The following is a 20,317-nucleotide window of genomic DNA, read 5'->3' on the forward strand; positions in this document are numbered from 1 at the left end:
TTGGATGAATGAATGCAATAAAGAGCGTTCCCTCTCTGCCATAGTTCGTCTCTGCGTATATTTTGGGGCGACGCCCAGCAACGTCCTCTCCATCTATTATGATATATTTCCCTTTGCAAGGACTCTTTTCATAATAGACGATTATTTATTGATACTTTTATTCAAAAGGAGCAGCGCATGGACTTCATTTACAAATAACAATAAGACGATTAACATTGCTTTAGTATCTATATTGGTTTTTGCTCTGCTGATAAAATGCTGAATAGGACGTAGAATCATGTTTTGTAAATCTGACTGTGCCTCACCAGACAGGCACTTTACAACAGGCGTACGTGCATGTTTTAGTTTGTATGGTCAAACGCTGCAAACTTGACATGGCAGTAACTCAGAAGACAGTTTTGAAAAAATATCAGAGATTACAATTTGAAAAACAACACGAGCATTAAATGAAGCCCACTTCTACAACGACTGACAATGCAATTCAATACAAAAATATCCTCGTTATTGGAATAATACGTGCTTTTTATTTCGCTCTTCTTGTTGTGGCTTGGTACTTTTTTAATCGTTTAGGTATCGTCTCCATCTCTTTTCAGCGTGAAAATATTGGCTAGACACAGCGAGACATATCTAACCCTTGTGGCATGAAGGTACATCCATCCATCCATTATCTGCACTGCTTATCCTCAGTAGGGTCGCGGGGGTGCTAGAGCCCATTTCAGCTATTTTTGGGCAGTGGGACACCCTGAACTGGTTGCCAGCCAATCGCAGGGCACACAGGGACAGACAACTCGCTCGCTCAGTCACACCTAGGGACAATTTGGACCGGCCAATTCACCTGAAACGCATGTTTTTTGGAATGTGGGAGGAAACCGGAGAGCATGGAGGAAACCCACGCAAGCATGGGGAGAACATGCAAACCCCACACAGGAGGTTCGATCTCATGACCTCAGAACTGTGCCGCACACGCGCTAACCACTTCGTTGCCGTGCTGCCCATGAAGGTACATATTACGTGTCACGGTTGCCATGGCGCCCAGTTGGTCCCAGCCGGGTGGCGCCGGGTTCTTTCGCGGTTGCCACGGCGCCCAATTGGCCCTGCCCGTGGACACCGGCTGAGACGCGTTGACTGATTGCTCCTTGGGAGTACTTAAACGCGGTCCTTTGAGCCATTAGTTGTCTGAGCGTCTGATACTTCTGCAAGACTCCTGTTATACCCTGTGTTAAATGCCTAGCTCTGTGAATCTGCATGTGTTTGATCCAGTTTTATTTTTGGCCTGATTTGTTTGACTTTGAACACTCTTTTGTTTGGATTTCAATCCACTTCTGCGACCATCGATGCACGCATTCCTCCTCTCCCTAATAAACTAAGTACGTTACGCTATTGGGTTCTCAATTTTGTGCCCTGCCCTGGTTTGTGACATACGTATATTTTCAGGTTTTTAATTTGTATTTTCAATCAAAGCGAGAGCATTGAAAAGTAAAAACGTGGCAGCTCAAATTTCCCCCTCTACACAAAACACGCTATGTACATGATGTGGACGTGTATAGACTCACATCGTAATTAATTATCTTCGTCAAGTCAAGTCAAATTTATTTGTATAGCCCTTAATCACAAAAATGTCTCAAAGGACTGCACAGGATTACAATGACACCATGACCTGATCTGAAACCAACATGCGGGCAAGGAACAACTCAAAAACCTCAGCGTGAGGAAAAAGAGAAACCTTGAGAAAGGACCTCACACGTGGCAATCCCCCCTCCAGGATTGACCAGGGTGAATCACAATTAGCATTACTGTACATAGAATAGTAAACACAAGGTAAGATGTTGAAAATGTCCGAAAAGTGCAGGACAGCAATGACGCCCCCAGCCTGTAAACTAGTCCAGAAAGTCTATGACGGCCACGACGCAGCTTCCCATCTCTGCCAGCCGGTCCATGCAGGCGTTCACATGCATCAGGTCAAACGCTGACTCATCTCAAATCGTCCTTCTCCTTCGTATCACTTCGTGGTGTGTTTCAATGCATGACCCGAGATTTGGGGATTTTCCTCTCCAGTGCCATAGAGTCAATTGTACGCAAAATGAAATAAAATGTCATAATAATAATAATAATAATAATAATAATAATAATTTCCTTTGTATTGTCATTCTTTGTAACAATGTACACAGAACGAAATGTCGATACACCTGACCCGTTGTAGCGAGCCGATGCAGCCGCAGCCAACAGAGGGCGCCGCCATTTTTACCAATGTTATAAGTCTTAGGTATGACTCGGCCGAGGCGCGAACCAGCGACCTCCCAGTCTCAGAGCGGGCGCCTTACCATCTAGGCTACTGAGCTGGTATAACAAGTACCGCATTTTCCGCACTATAAGGCGCACCTAAAAGCCTTTATTTTTTTCAAAAGCTGACCATGCGCCTTATAATACAGTGCGCCTTATATATGGATCAATATTAAGTGGCAAAGTCTTGCAACTAAGGCAAGCAGCCGCAGACTCGATTTTCCCCCGAAGGCGAAGTCGTCCGCGGTGTATGCTGGGATTTATATACTGGCGTTTCATTTCCTAACCAATGTGTCAATCATCATTTGAATCGGTCACTATTGGCTAAAGTTATTCGGAGGTCAAGGGGCGGATCCTTTTTATCATTTACAGGCTCGCATAGGCTAAAGGGGCGAAACAAAGCCTGCGATTGGCCAAAAAAGATGAATGTGAATCACACGTTGGGTTGCACTACGGCATAGAGAAAACATTTTTTACTAGTCTGTATTTGTAAATATTTGACTCTCCTGGATTTACTACACTCACGGTTGTAAGAAGACCATGGTTGCGTATCGTTATTGAACGTGATGGCTGCAAGAGAACCTAGGTGAGCTATGCGGCTTTATATTTTCCCGGTATCTTGTTTTAGAACGATCTTGATGTTTCTGTGATGAGTCTTTTTTTAAACTCAATTCAATTCAAAGTGTTTATTGTCTTATGCACAGTAAAGAACCCTGTTTCCCTGCACAATGAAATCTTTACTTTGCTGTCCACACAGTTGCCAGCAAAAAATAAAATGGAAACTAAGAAATGTTTGGCATTTCTTGAATCCCAAGACTTGAACCTTCTGAATGATATTTGGAAGGATGCATTTGAGTGACATCGTACGGAGACCGCATCCGTCCATGTCTGAGACACGTATTTGCTTCTTTGCAAGCTTTGGGAATGTTAAGGGGGTAATCAGTTGGACTGAACCATCTGACTGTTTTGTCCACGTTCCCATTGTAGCGCCTTATAATCCGGTGCGCCTTATGTATGGAAAATATAGGACCAAAAACTATTTTTGGGGGGTGCGCCCTATAACCCCGTGCGCCTTATAGTGCGGAAAATACGGTATTAGTGGTTTGCAGGCAAATATGAACCGATGGGGTTTTGGGGGGGGAACGCGCTATTGAGTTATCGCATTTCAAGTTCACGTCCATTTTAACTGACGAAAGAAAAGGCACGCCACAAGGGTTCAACTCTCTGCCCTTCAAGCTGTGTTGACAAAATCCTCTCCAAGGTGATCTCGTCTTTCCCCTTGTCTCGCTGTTGAGCAGCCATTGCGTCTTTTGGTGGGGGGGGTTATTCCGTTCACTGCAGCAGTTTTCCATCAGGGGGCAGCGCGCCCGGATGTACACATTAGCACGCAAAGAGGGACGCAAAACACTGCAATGATCGCTATGACCTTCTGTGAGTAAATAGGGGGTTGAGTGACTGTGCCCCCTTTTCTGTATTTATCACTCAGATCATGAAACTGAAAAGCAAAATAAGATATCTTGATTCCATTTATGAAGGCACAAAAAAAAAAAAAAAAAAGCTATTGAATAAGTCCAACCGTATAACAGAAATCCAACCTTTACGATCATTTTTAATGAGTCTTTTACAACGCTGTGGAGCAATTTTGGCCCACTCTTCTTAGCAAAAGGCTTTCAAATCTGCCATATTGGAGACTTTGACTTGGCCACCCAGAAGCTTCCATTTTTCACTTAGGGCCTCCCTGAGAGCTTTTGATTATTTTTGTCCCCGAATACAGAGAATATACATCTTAACCTTGGGTTGTCCCTGTGAGATATTAATTTGGTTTGATGATCTGAAACCCTTGTAAGGGAAAAATATGCAAAGAATACAGAAATCAGGAAGAAGCAAGTACCTTTTGTAATGATTACTTTGGCGCCAACTGCCTCGGACTCTGATTGGCTCCCTGTCCCTATTACACTCGGCAAGGTTTTTTTTCGACCCTGACTCCCACCCGTTTTTTGGTCCCGTCTGTCCCCCGGCTTCTACCCGTTTTTGATCCTGATCACGTCTACTCTTCCGTCCCGGCTTTTGACCTTTTTTGTCCTCGACCACGTCTACTCTCCATTCCTGGCTTACGACTCGCTTACGACCCGACCACGTTTTCCCTCTCCTGTCCCGGCGACTGACCCGTTTTTTCCGTTCCCGACACCGCCATCGCTCGCCACAGAAGTCCAACCGGATCGTGGGGGCAACCCTTTCCTTTCTTCCAATAAAACTGTGAGAAACGTAACGCAAGTGGGTCCTGTCTCCGTTCTGGTCCTGACAAATATTAAAAGTGTCCCTTGTGATTTAGCTCCTCCTACAAAAACTGTTTGAAAAAAAAAATCATCTGAATAATAATCCATGATTAGCATATAGAGCAAACGTGTTTATTTTAAAATACTAGAAAGAAAAGATATTAGTATCGATTTTCCATAACATGAGGCGAGCAAGAAAAACAAGAAGACAATCGGTATGGTGGGGTCCCTTTGAAATCCCCTTAGTTTGTATTCTTCTTGTGCTTTTTATTACTCGTTTCTGGTTGCACTACACAATACGCTGACACCTAGCGGTCGATTAGTACATACTGTCCCTTTAACGTGGCTGGATTTTGGGGGTGAGCGACATCACTTTGTCTAGACCGGGGCAATTCTTAATCTGTTATAGAAATATTAACATAAATCTTCATCAACCAGATTAACGTTTATGTTAATATTTAGTGATTCAACAACTGTCAGGACCAGAACGGAAACAGGACCCACTCGCGTAATGTTAACCACATGTTTTATTGAAGGAACGAGGTAGGGGGCGCCCACGATCCGGTGTTCGCTCTCGTACTCGGCTTGGATCTTCCGTAGCGAGCGATGGCGGTGTCAGGTGCGGAAAACTGGTCTGTAGCCGAGACAGGGAGAGCAAGACGTGGTCGGGGTTGGAAACAAGTCGTAAGCCAGGACAGGAGAGCAGACGAGGTCGGGATCAAAAACGTATTGTAATTCGGAACGGGAGAGCAGACGTGGTCGAGATCAAAACAGGTCATAGCAGGAGACTAACAGGAACAAAAAACGGGTTAGGCGAGTCGAAAAAGGCTTGCCTTGAAAAACAAAGGTTCGCAGACGGACCGACAACAGGGGATTGACAGATTTTTTCATCATGAATTCAAACAAAAATGTACCACTCGTAGGCGCTAAATGATTCACAATTTCATTTGAGGGATTCTTTCATATTATTTTAGCCGTTGTTTTCATAAACCGAGCTGCGACAGGAAGGCAGTTGTGGGCTATTGATATGGAACTTGTATGGAAGGGATTTCTTTTTCCTGTATTCGTAAAATAGATAGATGGATGGATGGATGGATGAGGGATAGAGGTATAGATGGATGGATGGATGGATGGAGGGATAGAGGGATAGATGGATGGAGGAAGGGATAGAGGTATAGATGGATGGATGGATGGAGGGATAGAGGTATAGATGGATGGATGGATGGAGGTATAGAGGTATAGATGGATGGATGGAGGGATAGAGGTATAGATGGATGGAGGAAGGGATAGAGGTATAGATGGATGGATGGATAGAGGTATAGATGGATGGATGGATGGAGGTATATAGGTATAGATGGGTGGATGGATGGAGGTATAGAGGTATAGATGGATGAGGGATGGATGGAGGGATAAAGGTATAGATGGATGGATGGATGGAGGGATAGAGGTATAGATGGATGGATGGATGGATGGATAGATGGATAGATGGGTGGATGGATGGATAGATGGGTAGATGGATAGATGGATGGATGGATAGATGGATGGATAGAGGGATAGAGGGATGGTGGGGTGGATAGATAGAGGGATAGAGGGGTATAGGGGTGGAGGGAGGGATGGATGGATGGATGGATAGATAGAAGGATAGAGGGATGGATAGAGGGATGGATGGATGGATGGATAGATAGAAGGATGGATAGATAGATAGATGGATAAAAAGATGGATAGAGACAGATAGATAGATACCATAGATAGAAAGAGAGAGAGAAAGAGATAGATAGATACTTAATTCATCCCCGTAGGGAAATTCAAAATCTATATTCCTGTAAGACAATTCTCCTATTTGGCTTGTTTTTCTTATTTTACAGCAGAATCTCGTTCAGCATCGCGCAAAACTACGTGGAATAGGTGAGACGATCCCGATGACCGAGAAGTCGAGAACCTATCCTTCTACCGAAGCAGCTTCTTGTTAAGAGAACCGGGGCATCTTTCAAACACCGTAAACCCAAAAAAATGCAGGGGAAACCGAGATAATCAATGAAAAATCAATCGATAAACAAGCAGGCAGTAGAGCAGAGCTTAGGGGGGGGTTGGACCTGTTCCCCACCCCCGCCCCCCTATCACGTTCCTCACATCCATCGCACGACCCCCTTTTTTGATTTCACTCCATTTTCTCGGCGTCCTTCCACGCTCTCTCGCCCCTTCTCCATTTCCCTCTCGCTCTGCCTATCTGCGACCAGAACCTCCCCCCCCCGCCCCCTACCAGCAGCACCCTCTGCACCTCTTTTCTCTTTCTCCGTCGCCCCCCCCACCCTCTCCTCTCGACTGCAGCAGAAAAGCCAGCGTCGATAGCAGCCTCGGCATCCGTGCGCTGCTAGGCTACCTCGAAACGCTAAAACGAAAAGGCTTTTTCCCCTTAAACCATCGGCACCTTTCTCTTCATATCTCCGAAATTTCACTTCCTTGGCGTCTCCGTGAGGAAATGGGTGCTGAGATCTGGCATACGCACACCTTTACTTCTCACCTTACATACCCAACTTTAACATCAATAGCACTCTTTCTATGGGGGGGGGATACTTAAACCACTCTGTCTTTCGGACGGTTGTGATCAAAGCCGGAGACAAACCACGGGAAAAGCGGGTTGATTGGCGTAAAGCGCCGATCATAACTTCCCTTTTAAAACCGATCCGCAGCTATCATCCTCTGCGTAATCCGCGTCAGACCGGGATTTGAGCGTCCCCGACTCCGAATCACGGCAAAAGTCATGCATTCGGGATCAAAAACAAGCGGGACAGCACCAAGGGCAAACGTGAGACATGAGCCGGATCCGTGGCGCCGAAAATGCGGCATGAATACTCTTTGATGCCTTTTCTTTTGTGTTCCAAGTCAAATCATTTTTATTTGTGATGCCCTTAATCACAAAGAGTCTCAAAGAGCTTCACAGGTTATTACACAGACTATTATGACCCTGATCTGGAACCAACATGAGGGCAAGCAAAAACTCAAAAACCTCAACATGAGAAAAATGAAGAAACCTTGAGAAGGGACAGTCTCAAAGGGCTGCGCAGACTATTGCAAACTACAGGCTATTATGACACCATGCCCTGATCTAAAACCTACATGAGGGCAGGGGAAAACCCAAAAACTTCAACATGGGGAAAATGAAGACACCAAAGCAAAGAGTCTATCTTTATAGATAACGATGCGGTCGACGGCGCACAACTTTTGCAAAAAAGTTCCGACGGAGCGGCGGCCGAGAGGACGAGGGGACTCACCCGGGCGTATTTGGAGGAGTAGGGGTCCTCGAAGAGCGCCCATATTTTGGGCTGCCAGGTTTTCCACCATCCGGCCCGCCTGGCGTCCTCCTGCATGCACAGCCTCTTCAGGTCCCCGTCGGCTCCCCCCAGGGCCGGGTCGTCCTCCGGCGCGTCGGGCTCGGGGGTCTCGAAGCTGTCCAGCGCCTCCTCGGCGTCCCGGTGCTGCCGGTAGTTCATCCAGCAGCACGCCTCCACGTCCGTCTCGTCGATGCCCCAAAAAGCCAGCTCCTCCTCGAAAAGGGGGCCGCACACGTCGTTGGGACAGTGCAGCTTGCCCGTGCGGTAATAGTTGAGGATGAAGGAGAAGACGGACGGGTGGCGGTCGAAGAAAAACTCGTCCAGTTTGGGGTCATAGTCGAAGTTGCTGAAGGCGTCCGGCTCGGTCAACCAGGAGAGCCGCGTGCCGGGCAGGGTCTTCAGGGTGCTCCGGTAGGTCTCGTGGCGCACCCCTCCGCAGTTGATGACGATTTTCTCGCTTTCCGAGGGACAAGTCATGTCTGCGCTGTAACATGCTTTGTTGGACGACTTGTTCCCACCCTTGCGTCCTTTGAAAGAGGATACACACACCGAACTGAGCATAGAGGACCGGAGGGGTGGGGGGGAGGAGGGAGAAGGCGGGAGAAGATGAGAGCCGCCGGAGGGAGGCGAGAGGAGGAGTCTGCGGGAAGAGAGAGGGGGGGGGGGCAGAGAGAAGGATGCGTTTTAGCCGGATGGGGATTCTCGTCTCCGGCGTGTCGAGTCGCGCAAAAAGCTCGGCGAGTAACCTTGTGACAAAAACGCATCGTTTAGCGTTTGGGACGAGCGGTTAATACCTCGGACCCGAAGTTCAGAGGTCTCGGGTTCGATTCGCAGATGTGAGAAGGAAATTGAATGTTTTCGAGATGAAGTGTTTGAGGAGTATGTTAGGAGTGACAATAAAATTGTGAGGGACAGAACTGGAGTAGTAGTGGAACGGAGCAAGCAAGCAGATAAGAGCGTGCTCGGTTGGTTTGGACACATGGAGAGGATGGATGAGGAGCGAATGTTGAAGAGGATCTACAGAGCAGAAGTCAATGCAAGGAGACCGAGAGGAAGGCCGCCGATGACGTGGATGGATGGTGTTATGAGTGCACTGCAGCAAAGAGGTCTAAATATAATGGAAGCTCGAGCTCTTGTCGGTGATAGGAATGAGTGGAAAGATGTTGTCAAAGGATAGTGGGATTGTGGACACGTTCTTAAGGATGGGCAGGGCACCTGTATGATGCGGCAGGGGTAAACCAGCGAAAGTTGACGGACAGAAGAGTGTGTTGTGTCACACGGCCGCTTTAGTGTGTCCCATTTCATTTGGAGGGACAAAAGCATGACTGACTCGGGTGCCGAGGTGCTTCACTTGTTTGGGTGTTTGGGCAATTAGGTTGGCCATGGTCCCAAAATGTTTGTGTGTTTTTTGCTTTTTTTCCCCCCTTTTTTCTTTGTTATTGTGTTTGTCTTGTTGTCGGTCACCCCTCTTGAGGGATATGACCAAGGTAGATGGATAGAATAGAGTCTGCCTGCGGGGGTTCCAAACTGGTTGTCAATAGGCGAGTGTGTTGTCTGGCTCTGGGTGCTCTGCGATTGGCTGGCAACCCGTCTCAGATGTCCCCCTGCCTGCAGCCCTAAGACCAACCTAGTGAGTAGGAGCGCTGTCATTTTCTCCTTCTACCTTCAATTACCGTGTAGGGAACCGGGTGGAATCTTACTGTATATTGTCCTGTAAAGGAATCGGCGCCACCAGGCTGTACTTGCCCAAGACACACCACGGAAAATGGTGCCCCTACCACCCGTGTGCTGGAAGAACCCAACGTACCAATGTATGCTGACCAAACATCCATCCATGATCCGTACTGCTTATCCTCAGGAGGTTCGCGGGGGTGCTGGAGCCCATACCAGCTTTCCTTGGGCAGTGGGCAGGGGACACCCTCAATTGGGTACCAGCCAGTCGCAGGGCACATAGAATCAGACAATTGTCTCGCTCATTCCCACCTAGGGACAATTTGGACCGGCCAATTGACCTGACATGCATGTTTTAGGAATGTGGGAGGAAACCGGAGTGCCCGGAGGAAACCCACGCAAGCACGAGGGAGAACGTGCAAACTCCACACAGGAGGTTCGATCTCACGACCTCAGAACCGTGCCACCCAGGCGCTGACCACTATTCCACCGCGCCGCCCCAGATCAAACATACTTGTCCCAATTCCAAACGCATTAGGCACCTAACACTGAGTGTCCCGTTTCGGGCCCCGGGCCATAATTTCCCATAGACTCTCCCGTATCCTTTGTTAATGATGAAGTTGCTTAATTAGCCGGCACTCTTCCACCCCTCCCCCTTTTCCCCTCACTCATCCCGCAATCTCTAAATGGATCCGACGGATGCTCGCGTCGGTGCTCGTTGAAATCCGCTTCCGAATGAGGCTCGCGGACACTCGTGTGGAAAGAAAAGAGGGAGCAGGAGGAGGAGAGGAAAACCGGAAAGGAAAAAGGAGCCACGCTTGAGGGGGGGGGGGTCATCAACCCACTCCCCCCCATCTTCCCTACTTTCCTGAAGGCGTCTGACGTAAGGTACTGCAGCACCGTATGTGAGCGCTCCCGTTTCGCACACCTAAATGGATGGCGCATCTCAGACCTGAATGCACCACGCTGCTCCCTCTTTCTTAGTGACTCGTTCACTGCCGCTTTAAAAGTCTTAAGCTGTTGACGGTATCGGACGTTATTTCTTTCGAATTTCTTTCACTTCCAAGCGACATTCATTCGTTCACAAAGTGTCAATTACTTAGACAATGATTAGACCCAACTCGTATGGAATGTCAATAAACAAAACCTAGAAGGACTTATTCTATATGATGCCTATACATTTACAGAAAAGCTTTGCGATTCAAGAAAGGGTTCGTACTTGAGAAACTATGGAGAATTTGAACTACTAAAGGATTTTATACGTTTGACTATAAAGGATTTCATACGATTGCATACAAGTTACATTTATTGAGTTTAATGCTATAGTTATTTGCTGACTGTGCCTTTATTCAATGAGCGGTGAAAGTTCAGGGCAGGCATAAGTGGTGGGAGAGGTTGTTTACAGGAACGAGATGTACTGCTGATAAGATAATCGGCACACCCAGACGGTGTTGACGCAGAAAGGCCCGGTGTTGTTTTGAGGAAGCCAGACATCAAGACGCTCGTCTATGAGATTGTGAAGCCCACGTTGGGCTTCCTTGGCACGCCCATGGGAGGAGCCGGCACACCATTACGCAGGGAGAAGATGGCCAACAGGAAAAAGCTAAAGGACTTGAGTAGAAGGCTTTACACAGACTCCAACGTCACTTTGGCCGTCTTAGATGGAGTTCACTTAGTTCAATTGTTAAGGAAAATAAATCTGCCCCCGTGTGCAAATGTCGACTTTCCTGTTCATTTTTCCCTCAAGAAACCAGCGCGCATACAACTGTTGGGTGAATGTAGCTTGTGTTTGGTTAATAGAGTCAGATAAATAATTCGAACAATTTGGTAAACGCTACATTTGGATAATTCAATTCCAACACTACCCAGAAAAAGGCCTTTGTGTGTCTGTACGTGGTGTGAAACAACTTAACCAATGTCAAAATATACTAAACAACTCAACAAACACATGGTCTGGTCACTGTATGCACTGTAAGGGTCTTAGTGGGCGGCAGTAGCTCAGGAGGTAGAGCGATCGTTTTAGGATTAAGGGATCCCAGTTCGAATCCCGGCTTGTCCGTGTTACATGTCGAAGTGTCCTTGGGTAAGACATTGAACCCCCAATTACCCCCAATAAGCAGGTTAGCGCCTTACATGGCTGCACACATCACGGCCGCTATTGGGAAATGTGAAGCACAATGTAAAGCGCTTTGGGAAGTCTTTGACTTGAAAAGCGCTATATAAATGCAGATCATTTCATTTCATTTCATATAATGTAAGGACCAGAACGGAAACAGGACCCACTTGCGTGACGTTGACCACAAGTTTTATTGAAAGAGAGAGAAAGGACTGCGCCCACGATCCAATGTTCGCTGGGGGGTGGAAAGCAAGTCGCTCTTGTACTCGGATCCGAAAACGGAAGTGGACCTTCCGTAGCAAGCGATGGCGGTGTCAGGGACGGGAAACTGGTCGGTAGCTGGGCCTGGGAGAGCAAGCCGAGGTCGGGGTCGGAAACGAGTCGTAAGCCGGGACGGGAAAGCAGACGTGGTCGAGATCAAAAACGGATCGTAATTCGGGACGGAGGGCGGACGTGGTCGGGATCAAAAGCCGGAGACAGACGGGAACAAAAATGGGACAGGTGGAAGTCAGGGTCGGAAAAGGCTTGCCTAGTGTATACTGAGATTTGCAGACGGACCGACAACAGGGGATTGACAGGACCGGGTTCAAATACTGACAGGAGGCCAATCAGAACTCGCGGCAGTTGGCGCCAAATGAGCCGACACAGCTAAGTCACATCAGGAATCATGACATATAATGTATGTTTGTTCTCTTGCCGTTGTTGGTATTTTTGTCCTTACATTGTTTTTCTAAACACACATTTTATACATAAATACTTTTACCATGCGATATTACGGGTCTGCTACCTGTAGTAACACAGTTCTGAATGTTTTCACCGCTGCAGAATGATAATTCCTTGTCTACGAGTTGAAGTGTACAGCTTGTCTGGCACCTGCTGTCATTGTTAGTCCGACGGGGTTTGCAGGAAATTTGCTTTTAACTTTAGCATGTATGAGATAAGGACAGGAATTCGAGAGGTTATATTTACACGCGTTCATATTCGCGAGTATAATAACAGTTTCAACTGCTACGTGATGACACTCAACTCTATATTCCGTTGGAGGAATCTGCCACACTAAATTGTGGAAATTTGGAGGCCTGCCTCACTGAGATCAAAGAGTGGATGTCACTCAATTTCTTGCATCTTAACTCTGAAAAGACCAAAATGTTAGTTATCGGTCCATCTAAGTCCCGTGACTCTTTCTCTAAAACCGCTGTGAACATTGACAAATGTCACATCACACAGAGTGACTCACTTAAAAATTGAGGTGTTCTATTTGACCCCCATCTGTCCTTTCAAACACATGTCGCAACATTGCTAAAATTCGTCCTTTACTGTCTCAGTCGGATGCGGAGATTATAATTCACGCATCTGTTACCTCCTGTCTCAATTACTGTAATGGACTACTCTCCGGTCTCCTTAAGTCTTCAGCTGGTACAAAATGCTGCAGCGAGGCTTTTAACTAGGACAAAAATGTCCGATCACATCACGCCGATTTTGGCTAACTTGCATTATTTCAGACTATTATGACACCGTCCCCTGATCCGGTAACAACATGAGGGCAAGGAAAAACTCAAAAACCTCAACATCAGGAAAATGAAGAAACCTTGAAGAGGCAAAGGATGTTACAATTACAAATAATACAGAGATATTGTCCACAAAAAGTATAGGTTATTTATATGCTTTAGAGTAGAAGTGTGTTTTAAGCTTAGATTGAAACAGTTCCACTGAGGTTGCAGATCGGATCTCGGGAGGAAGAGCATTCCACAGCACCGGTGCCCGGATGGAGAACGCTCTCCAACCTGAGACTCTTTGTGATTAAGGGCATTGCAAATAAAAATGACTTGACAAGGAATGGAACTGGCTGAAATGAAAAAATGAAATGAATGAATGAATGAAGGTTCATCTCCTGTAATCCAAAAGGTCCTCTCCCCCTCCTCCTGTACTTCCCTTACTTCGCTCACTCTCACTTTCCGCATTACTTTCGGACTCGCTCGCTCTCTCGCGCTGCGCTTTTCCTATTCTTCACCTTTCTTCTCCTCATCATCATCCCGCTTTCGCTACCCCCTGTTTTGACGTCAACTTTCGTCTTATTTCCCTATCCTGTTTCATTGATGTTCCTGTGGCCATTTTCGGGAGGAGGATTCGGGAGGAGAGCTTCGGGGGTAAGTTGAGCGACTTGAAAAAGTGCCGCATGCGTGAACCTCGTCGCAAAAGTGGAGAGCTCCCTTTCAGCACCGCGGAGAGTTCCTCGTCTTTTCAGCGGCTTGTTTTGGTTGCTTAGCTGTTAAATATTTCAGCGGGCCACAATTCAGCTGTACCACCGCCGGTGTCATGTGTGGTCACTATTATTGATCGACAAGGAGTTCAGAACGCAACGCGGCTAAATTTAGCGGCGCCCGTGAGTTTACTGCAGTTATTTCGGAGCTCAATAGGAAACGCTTCGATGCGGCGCAAAAATAAAAGCCCGGGAAGGAAAACAGGTCCCGGTGGTAAGGAAGAGGTGAGGAAGGAGGCGGAGTTTTCTGCATTGGTGATGGGGAAGGAGTAGTGTGGTAGGGGGGGGGGTTGCTTCTCTCTGCGTTTCTCTTTTTTTTTCCTCCTGCAGCATTTCCTGGCTCGGCCACTGTGTCCCCCTTTCTTAGCGCCCCCTCCTCACCCGCTTTCGATCAAGTGGCACCCTCACCTGGTAGAGCACATTAAGAAAGACCTTGAGTTTGGCAGAGGAGGGCTCATACTGCGGTGAGAATAGTGTGCCGGAGCATATATACGGGGGTTATCGTTGGAAGCGCGGGCTGCAAGAGGGAGGGAAGAGGAATAGTGAGGAATGCTGACGATGCACAACCGACGTGGCTGTTGGCAGGAAACGCAGAAAAACAATGGCAGAGGGAGAGGAAGAGCACAGAAGTATGAGGGTGGGGGGTTGAAGGCGGGGGTGCGAGCATGACGATGAGAATAGAAAAAGGGTGGAAATGTGCCGTGCAATGCATTCACGTGTCTGCGTGAGCGAAGCCCCCTCCCTGCGACCCCCGACTCCCTTCACTGCCGCTTGCTCCCTTCATCAAAGGATGTAAGCACAAGGCGTCACGCTGTTCCATGCAGATCCCTTATCTCCCCTCCATCATCAGCCTCAGCTCACAAGAGTCCTCTACAGTTTATAAGAGAGTACTGCACCCTGAGCACTGCGGTCTAGTGATGGCAATTCCGGCCCTTTTTCGAGAACCGGCTCTTTCAGATCAGCTCACTAAAAAGAGTCATCTCTTTTGGCTCTTCGGATGGTTTTGATTGCTTTAATCCACACGTCACCGATGATTATGAAACGGTATGCACAAAAAGACGGAAGAGAGTGGGAAAATGAAGCAAAAATAAAGAAAAAAAGGAAATTTAAAAAAAGAGAAAAGAGCAAAGATCCACCGTGATAAATTCAACTAGTTTGAAGTCAATATCAAATGATCCATGAGAAAAATAGCATAATGAAATATCACAGAAGTGTCTCTTTTCTCTCTTTCTTCTTCGTTAGTTTTATTACTCTTTAAAAATCAATCATTTCTTCTTTTTGCCTTTTTGGGGTCATAATGGGATTAAGACGGCTGCTTTTTTCCCCCCCTTTCAGTCGCCTCGGTTTCTCGTCTCCCTTGGACTCGTTTTTTGGTTGCACTACACACGACAGCGACATCTAGTGGACAAATATAAAAACACGGGCACTTTGAAAACAGCAAAATAGTTTTTGTGGCCCGACCTCTTCAAAATCCTAGCTTCAGAGGCCCTCTAACTCAATTGAGTTTGAGACCCCTGCTTTACAACTACAATCGACGTTGACCAAACGATATAGGTGCTGAATCAGAGTTTGATCAAGAAGCTTCTTCTACTATTGGGAACTATGGCAACCAGTACTATCTGTTTCATGCAGGGGGAGCCAAACCCTACCCATAAATGGCCTGGAAAGGGATAGGCTCTGCTAAGCTGTACTTGCCCAAGACACACCACAGAAAGCGGTGCTACTCCGACCCCGGCAGTTAAGGTTTCCGTGAACCATACATGAAGGAGTACAGTTGGGTGAATGGAAGAATACCTAAAGAAGCGGCCTGGAGAGGGATGGGATAGCCCTGTTCCACGAGGTGCTTAATAATACTCGCCGTCCCTTTAAATAACATAAATGACGAATAAATGCAAGGACTGATCCTGGAATATTTTTTTTGCTCATAAAAAAGAAGCTAGCATTTTAACAGGCTGCTGTTGACTTTCAGATGGACCGTTATTTTTTAAGAGTCATTTGTTGTTTTTTTTACAGTTCTAGAAGCCGAAGTGGCTTGATTCTAGCTTTAGTTCGATTATTTTACTTGACTGTTGCCCTTTGCATACATGCCAACTTTTGTCACGGTTGCCATGGCGCCCAATTGGCCCCGCCCGTGCGGCGCCAGCTGCGGCTCGTTGACAGATTGGCTTTCTGTCTATTTAAGTTCAGTGTTCTCACTCTCCCTTTGTCAGTCCGTCAGCGATCCTCTGCCCCCCAAGACGTGGGTTTAGATTCTGTCCGGTGTCCTGCTCGTGTTTCCTGTGCGGTATCGTACCTGTCTATTTTTGTCCTGTTTATTATTCTCTCCAGTTTTCGTTCCCGTCCAGTTTGTCCTGTTTAATTTCGATTTCCTGTTTCGATATCCATCCTGTCATTCTATGCCAGACTGCTGCCCAACGTGCATGACAATCCATTTCCCGTAAAATAAAAGGCTTGTGTGAGAAACGTCACACATTTGGGTTCTCGTCCTGTTCCGGTTCATGACAACTTTAGGCGAATAAAAAGCGGGTTGAATTCATCACGCACTATAGATTTACACATGAAAAACATATTCTTATATGACTTACTAAAATAAATGAATTGTGCTCGTTTAAACTTTTACCAAAACTAAAATCAAACGTGATCGCACAAAGACTTCGTCTTGCTTCAAAAGAAAGCAGCCGTCGACTGATATACAAGCCTTGAGTGTCACGATTACTGATGTGAATCACCAACTGCCTCGGACTCTGATTGGCTCCCTGTCACTATTTGAACCCGGTCCTGTCAATCCCCTGTTGTCAGTCCGTCTGCGAACATCAGTGTATACTAGGCAAGCCTTTTTCGACCCCGACTCCCTCCTGTCCCGTTTTTGCTCCCGTCTGTCTCCGGCTACGACCCGTTTTGATCCTGACCACATTTTTGCTCTCTTGTCCTGGCTACTGACCCGTTTTTCCGTCCTTGACACCGCCATCGCTCGCTACAGAAGATCCACTTCAGTGTTCGAATCACAATCCGGGTACGAGAGTGACCGGCCTCCTGCGCTTAGCGAACACCGGATCTTGGGCGCAGCCCTTCCTTTTTCCTTTAATAAAACTTGTAACGCAATTGGGTCCTGTCTCCGTTCTGGTCCTGACATTGAGTCGAGGTCTTTTTTCCGTTGTTGTTTGAATGCCAAAAAGCAGGAGGCGCTTTTCAAGGGGCAAAAAGCGGCAGTCCAACGCCTAAAGCGCTCGTGTTGGCAAGGATGCGTTGCATTTCGGAGCATTTTCCTTTTTAATGTTTTTTGGCCAATTTTTGAACAATAACGGGCCCTAGGGATTTCGTTCAGGGATTTGGGCTAGGGTTGTAAGGGCACCACTTCCTGTGGTGTGTTCTGGCCAAGCCCATCCCTATCCAGGCCCTTTTTTGGGGGGGGGGTAGGGGCTTCCTCCCCCACATGAAACAGATAGTAGCTGTTTCCATGTTTACCAGCAGCAGGAAAAGTCATCTGATCGGACTGGAATACAGCATCTACATCACCTGATCACCGTTGTTTTTAACGGCTAGCATGCTCCCGCTCTTCAGAGATGAGCCGGACCCTCACATGGATGGGTTACGTGAGTTACTGTAAATGACTCTTTGAGGACTCCCAATAGGCTCGTAACACAGCCCGTTTCTGACCCAAGGGGCGGATAGGATGGGCGAAAGCGAGAGATTTGTCAACGGGGAGGCGGAAAAAGGGATTTACGATCTTCGGGCGGAGGAGCCACGAAAACAAACAACGGGCTGGCCGGCCGGGGACGAAAGGTTAACGTCAAGGTCGAGGATTCGGGGAGGGGGAGCAACGGAGATGGACGTCGGCGTCATTCGTGAGCTTCCAGCATCTCTGCCGGCAGGTGGTCTCTTTTTGGAGTCGGGGGTGTTTCTGGGTTACCCCGCTTCTAAAAATAGCAGCGGCTGTCCATTTATAATGCAGGAGCCGAGGAGCGAAGGGCTGGAGAGCAAATGGAGGAAAGAGAGGGCCGGAACCTTGAAAAAAACGCCACAATTGTGTCATGCAGCGGAATGCAGAAGATGAGTCCAAAGAGGTTGAGGTGATGTCAGCCAGTCTAGACCTTCACCTCCCATACTTCCTGGATCGGATGATGTCCAGTAGGACTATGAAGGCCTTGGCACACGCGTGCACCAAATGAGGAAACACCCACCCGTAGAAACAAATCCTATGTAGGTTCACGCGCGAGTGACACTAGAAAAAGGAATGGAGCCGACGGAGCGCGCGCAAGGAATAAAGGCGACTTGTTGAATGCCCGCTCGCAGAAATCATCGCATCCGTCTAACGCACGCATGCACCATTCGCTCACAGAGACGGTGAAATACTCACCGGGCTCGTGCGCCAAACCCAGAGGAAGGGGAAGAAAATCAAGGATCGATGGCGCCGTAGTTTCTCTCTTTACAGCGTATCCAGTTGCTCGCACGCAGTCAGATGATTCATTTTTCGGGTGGTGGAGGGTGCAAGGGGGGGGGGAGTTTTGCCTTTTCCTTGCGAGGGATTTCCCGGTGAATGGAGGAAAAAAAATGCCGTCGGGATGAAGAGGAAGAAACACACCCTTGCGCACTCCTTGAATGGCTCGGCTTTCGTGCGTTATCGCCTCCCCGCGAATGGAGAAATCAAAGCCGCCTTCGTCCGTCTGGTCCGATATTTCAACGGAGACGCATCCCGGCTTCTCAATCCCTGGTCCCCTTTCTCTTGTCTGGCTTCAGAAGAGCGTCACCTCCCGCACTATTTTTTTTGGAGACGCTACAAAGGGCGGATGAGAGCCATGACAGAAGGGTGGGAGGCAGCTGGCGTATAAACGCGCGTCCGTACGCTCAACTTGCTGGAGGCGCGCAAAGACGCTAATGGCTACGGGAGCTGATGGGAGAGCTGCGTAAAGCCTCCGCTTGATTTATCTCTCGGTCTCTGCGTGCTAGACGGGTGCACAAACACCATTTTGTCTACAGGTTCCCGGCATTGACATCAGCGGTCATGTGGCAAGCGGAGGGTGGGGCGGGGGGAAGAGTACCGACACCCAAGACAGATAAAATAGCTCCAATTCATACAAATGATGAGGTATGGATTGATTTCATTGAAGCAAAAGACCGGTGGTATCGATCGAAATCAGGGGTGTCAAACAGGCGGCGCGCAAGCCGGATCAGGCCCGCTAAGGGATTGAGCCCAGCCCCCGAGACAAGGCTCAGAGAAGCGCAAGAGAAAAACAAGCCGCAGGTTGAAATATATCCGCTTGATGTTGGCAAAGCCAGGTGACTCTCACAAACGCTGGACTTGGATTTCTTTCTCACTCCCTCTCTCTTCCTCCCATTTTCTCTCTCTGTTTTTCTCTTTCTTGGTTCCTCTTTCTGTGTGTTTTTACCTTCTTTTGCTCTCTTCCTTTTTCGTTATTCTCTCTCTCACTTGCTTTCTCCTTCTCTCTTTCTCTCTTTCTCCCTTTGTATTTCGTACTTTCTTTTTTCCCTTCTCTATTTCTCATTTCATCTCTTTTGTTTCTCGCTCTCTCTTTTTTCTTTTCTCTTTTTCTTTGTCCTACCCTCTCTACTTCTCTCTCCCTCCGGCCCCAGAGAGAATGTTTATTCTATCGTGTGGCCCCCGAGTTAAAATGAGTTTGACACCACTGATCTAAATCAATCAGCGCTACCTAGCACTATCATGTACCATAAATTGGATTATTAGAGGCAAAAAAGGAAATAAAACACACAAAATCATGAGAGGTGGTCCCTCTCAAACACAACCGGGACGGCGCTGAACAAGAGGGAGTAACGATTCAGCGGTAGAAACTTTATCATTTTCATATTTGGCAATCGTTTCCTTCTTCGGCCTGATCGTTGTCACTGTTTCCTCAATCTTGTAACTTTCTTGGGAACCGTTATAAAAAGTGCAATAAAACCCACTAAATCACAATAAAATGAGATGTGGTCCCTTTCAAACACAACCGGGACGGCGCTGAACAAGAGGGAGTAACGATCCAGCAGTAGTAACTTCATCATTTTCATATTTGGCAATCGTTTCCTTCTTCGGCCCGATCGTTGTCACCGTTTCCTGAATCCTGTCAGTCACTTTCTTGGGAACCGTTATAAAAAGTGCAATAAAACCCACTAAATCACAATAAAATGAGATGTGGTCCCTTTCAAACATGAGATGTGGTCCCTTTCCAAACACAAACGGGACAGCGTCAATTGACCCAACAAGACGATGGGGGGTGCATGAAGACACTGCTCAGCGGTGGCCCATTGGGTGGCTGTGCCTATGTTACGCCCCCTTGTGTTCATTTCGTTTACCGCACAAATCTAGAACTATAAAATACAATAAATTAATCACTCTTTTTCTTGGGGGTTATGTTCCAAAACTGAC

General features: G+C 47.3%; 1 protein-coding gene across 1 annotated transcript in view; it reads right to left on the minus strand.

The window, feature by feature from the left end:
* The window catches only part of kcnc3b (potassium voltage-gated channel, Shaw-related subfamily, member 3b), a 101,537-nt gene that overhangs the window by 71,058 nt on the left and 10,162 nt on the right, over window positions 1–20,317 (minus strand). The window contains exon 2 of the mRNA XM_088324316.1: window positions 7,829–8,528. Coding sequence (XP_088180442.1) covers window positions 7,829–8,528 — 700 coding nt within the window. The remainder of the gene's footprint in view (window positions 1–7,828; window positions 8,529–20,317) is intronic.

This window comes from Urocampus carinirostris, chromosome 19 (genome assembly GCF_059441175.1).
Source record: "Urocampus carinirostris isolate Australia breed hairy pipefish chromosome 19, RoL_Ucar_1.0, whole genome shotgun sequence".
Taxonomy (NCBI): domain Eukaryota; kingdom Metazoa; phylum Chordata; class Actinopteri; order Syngnathiformes; family Syngnathidae; genus Urocampus; species Urocampus carinirostris.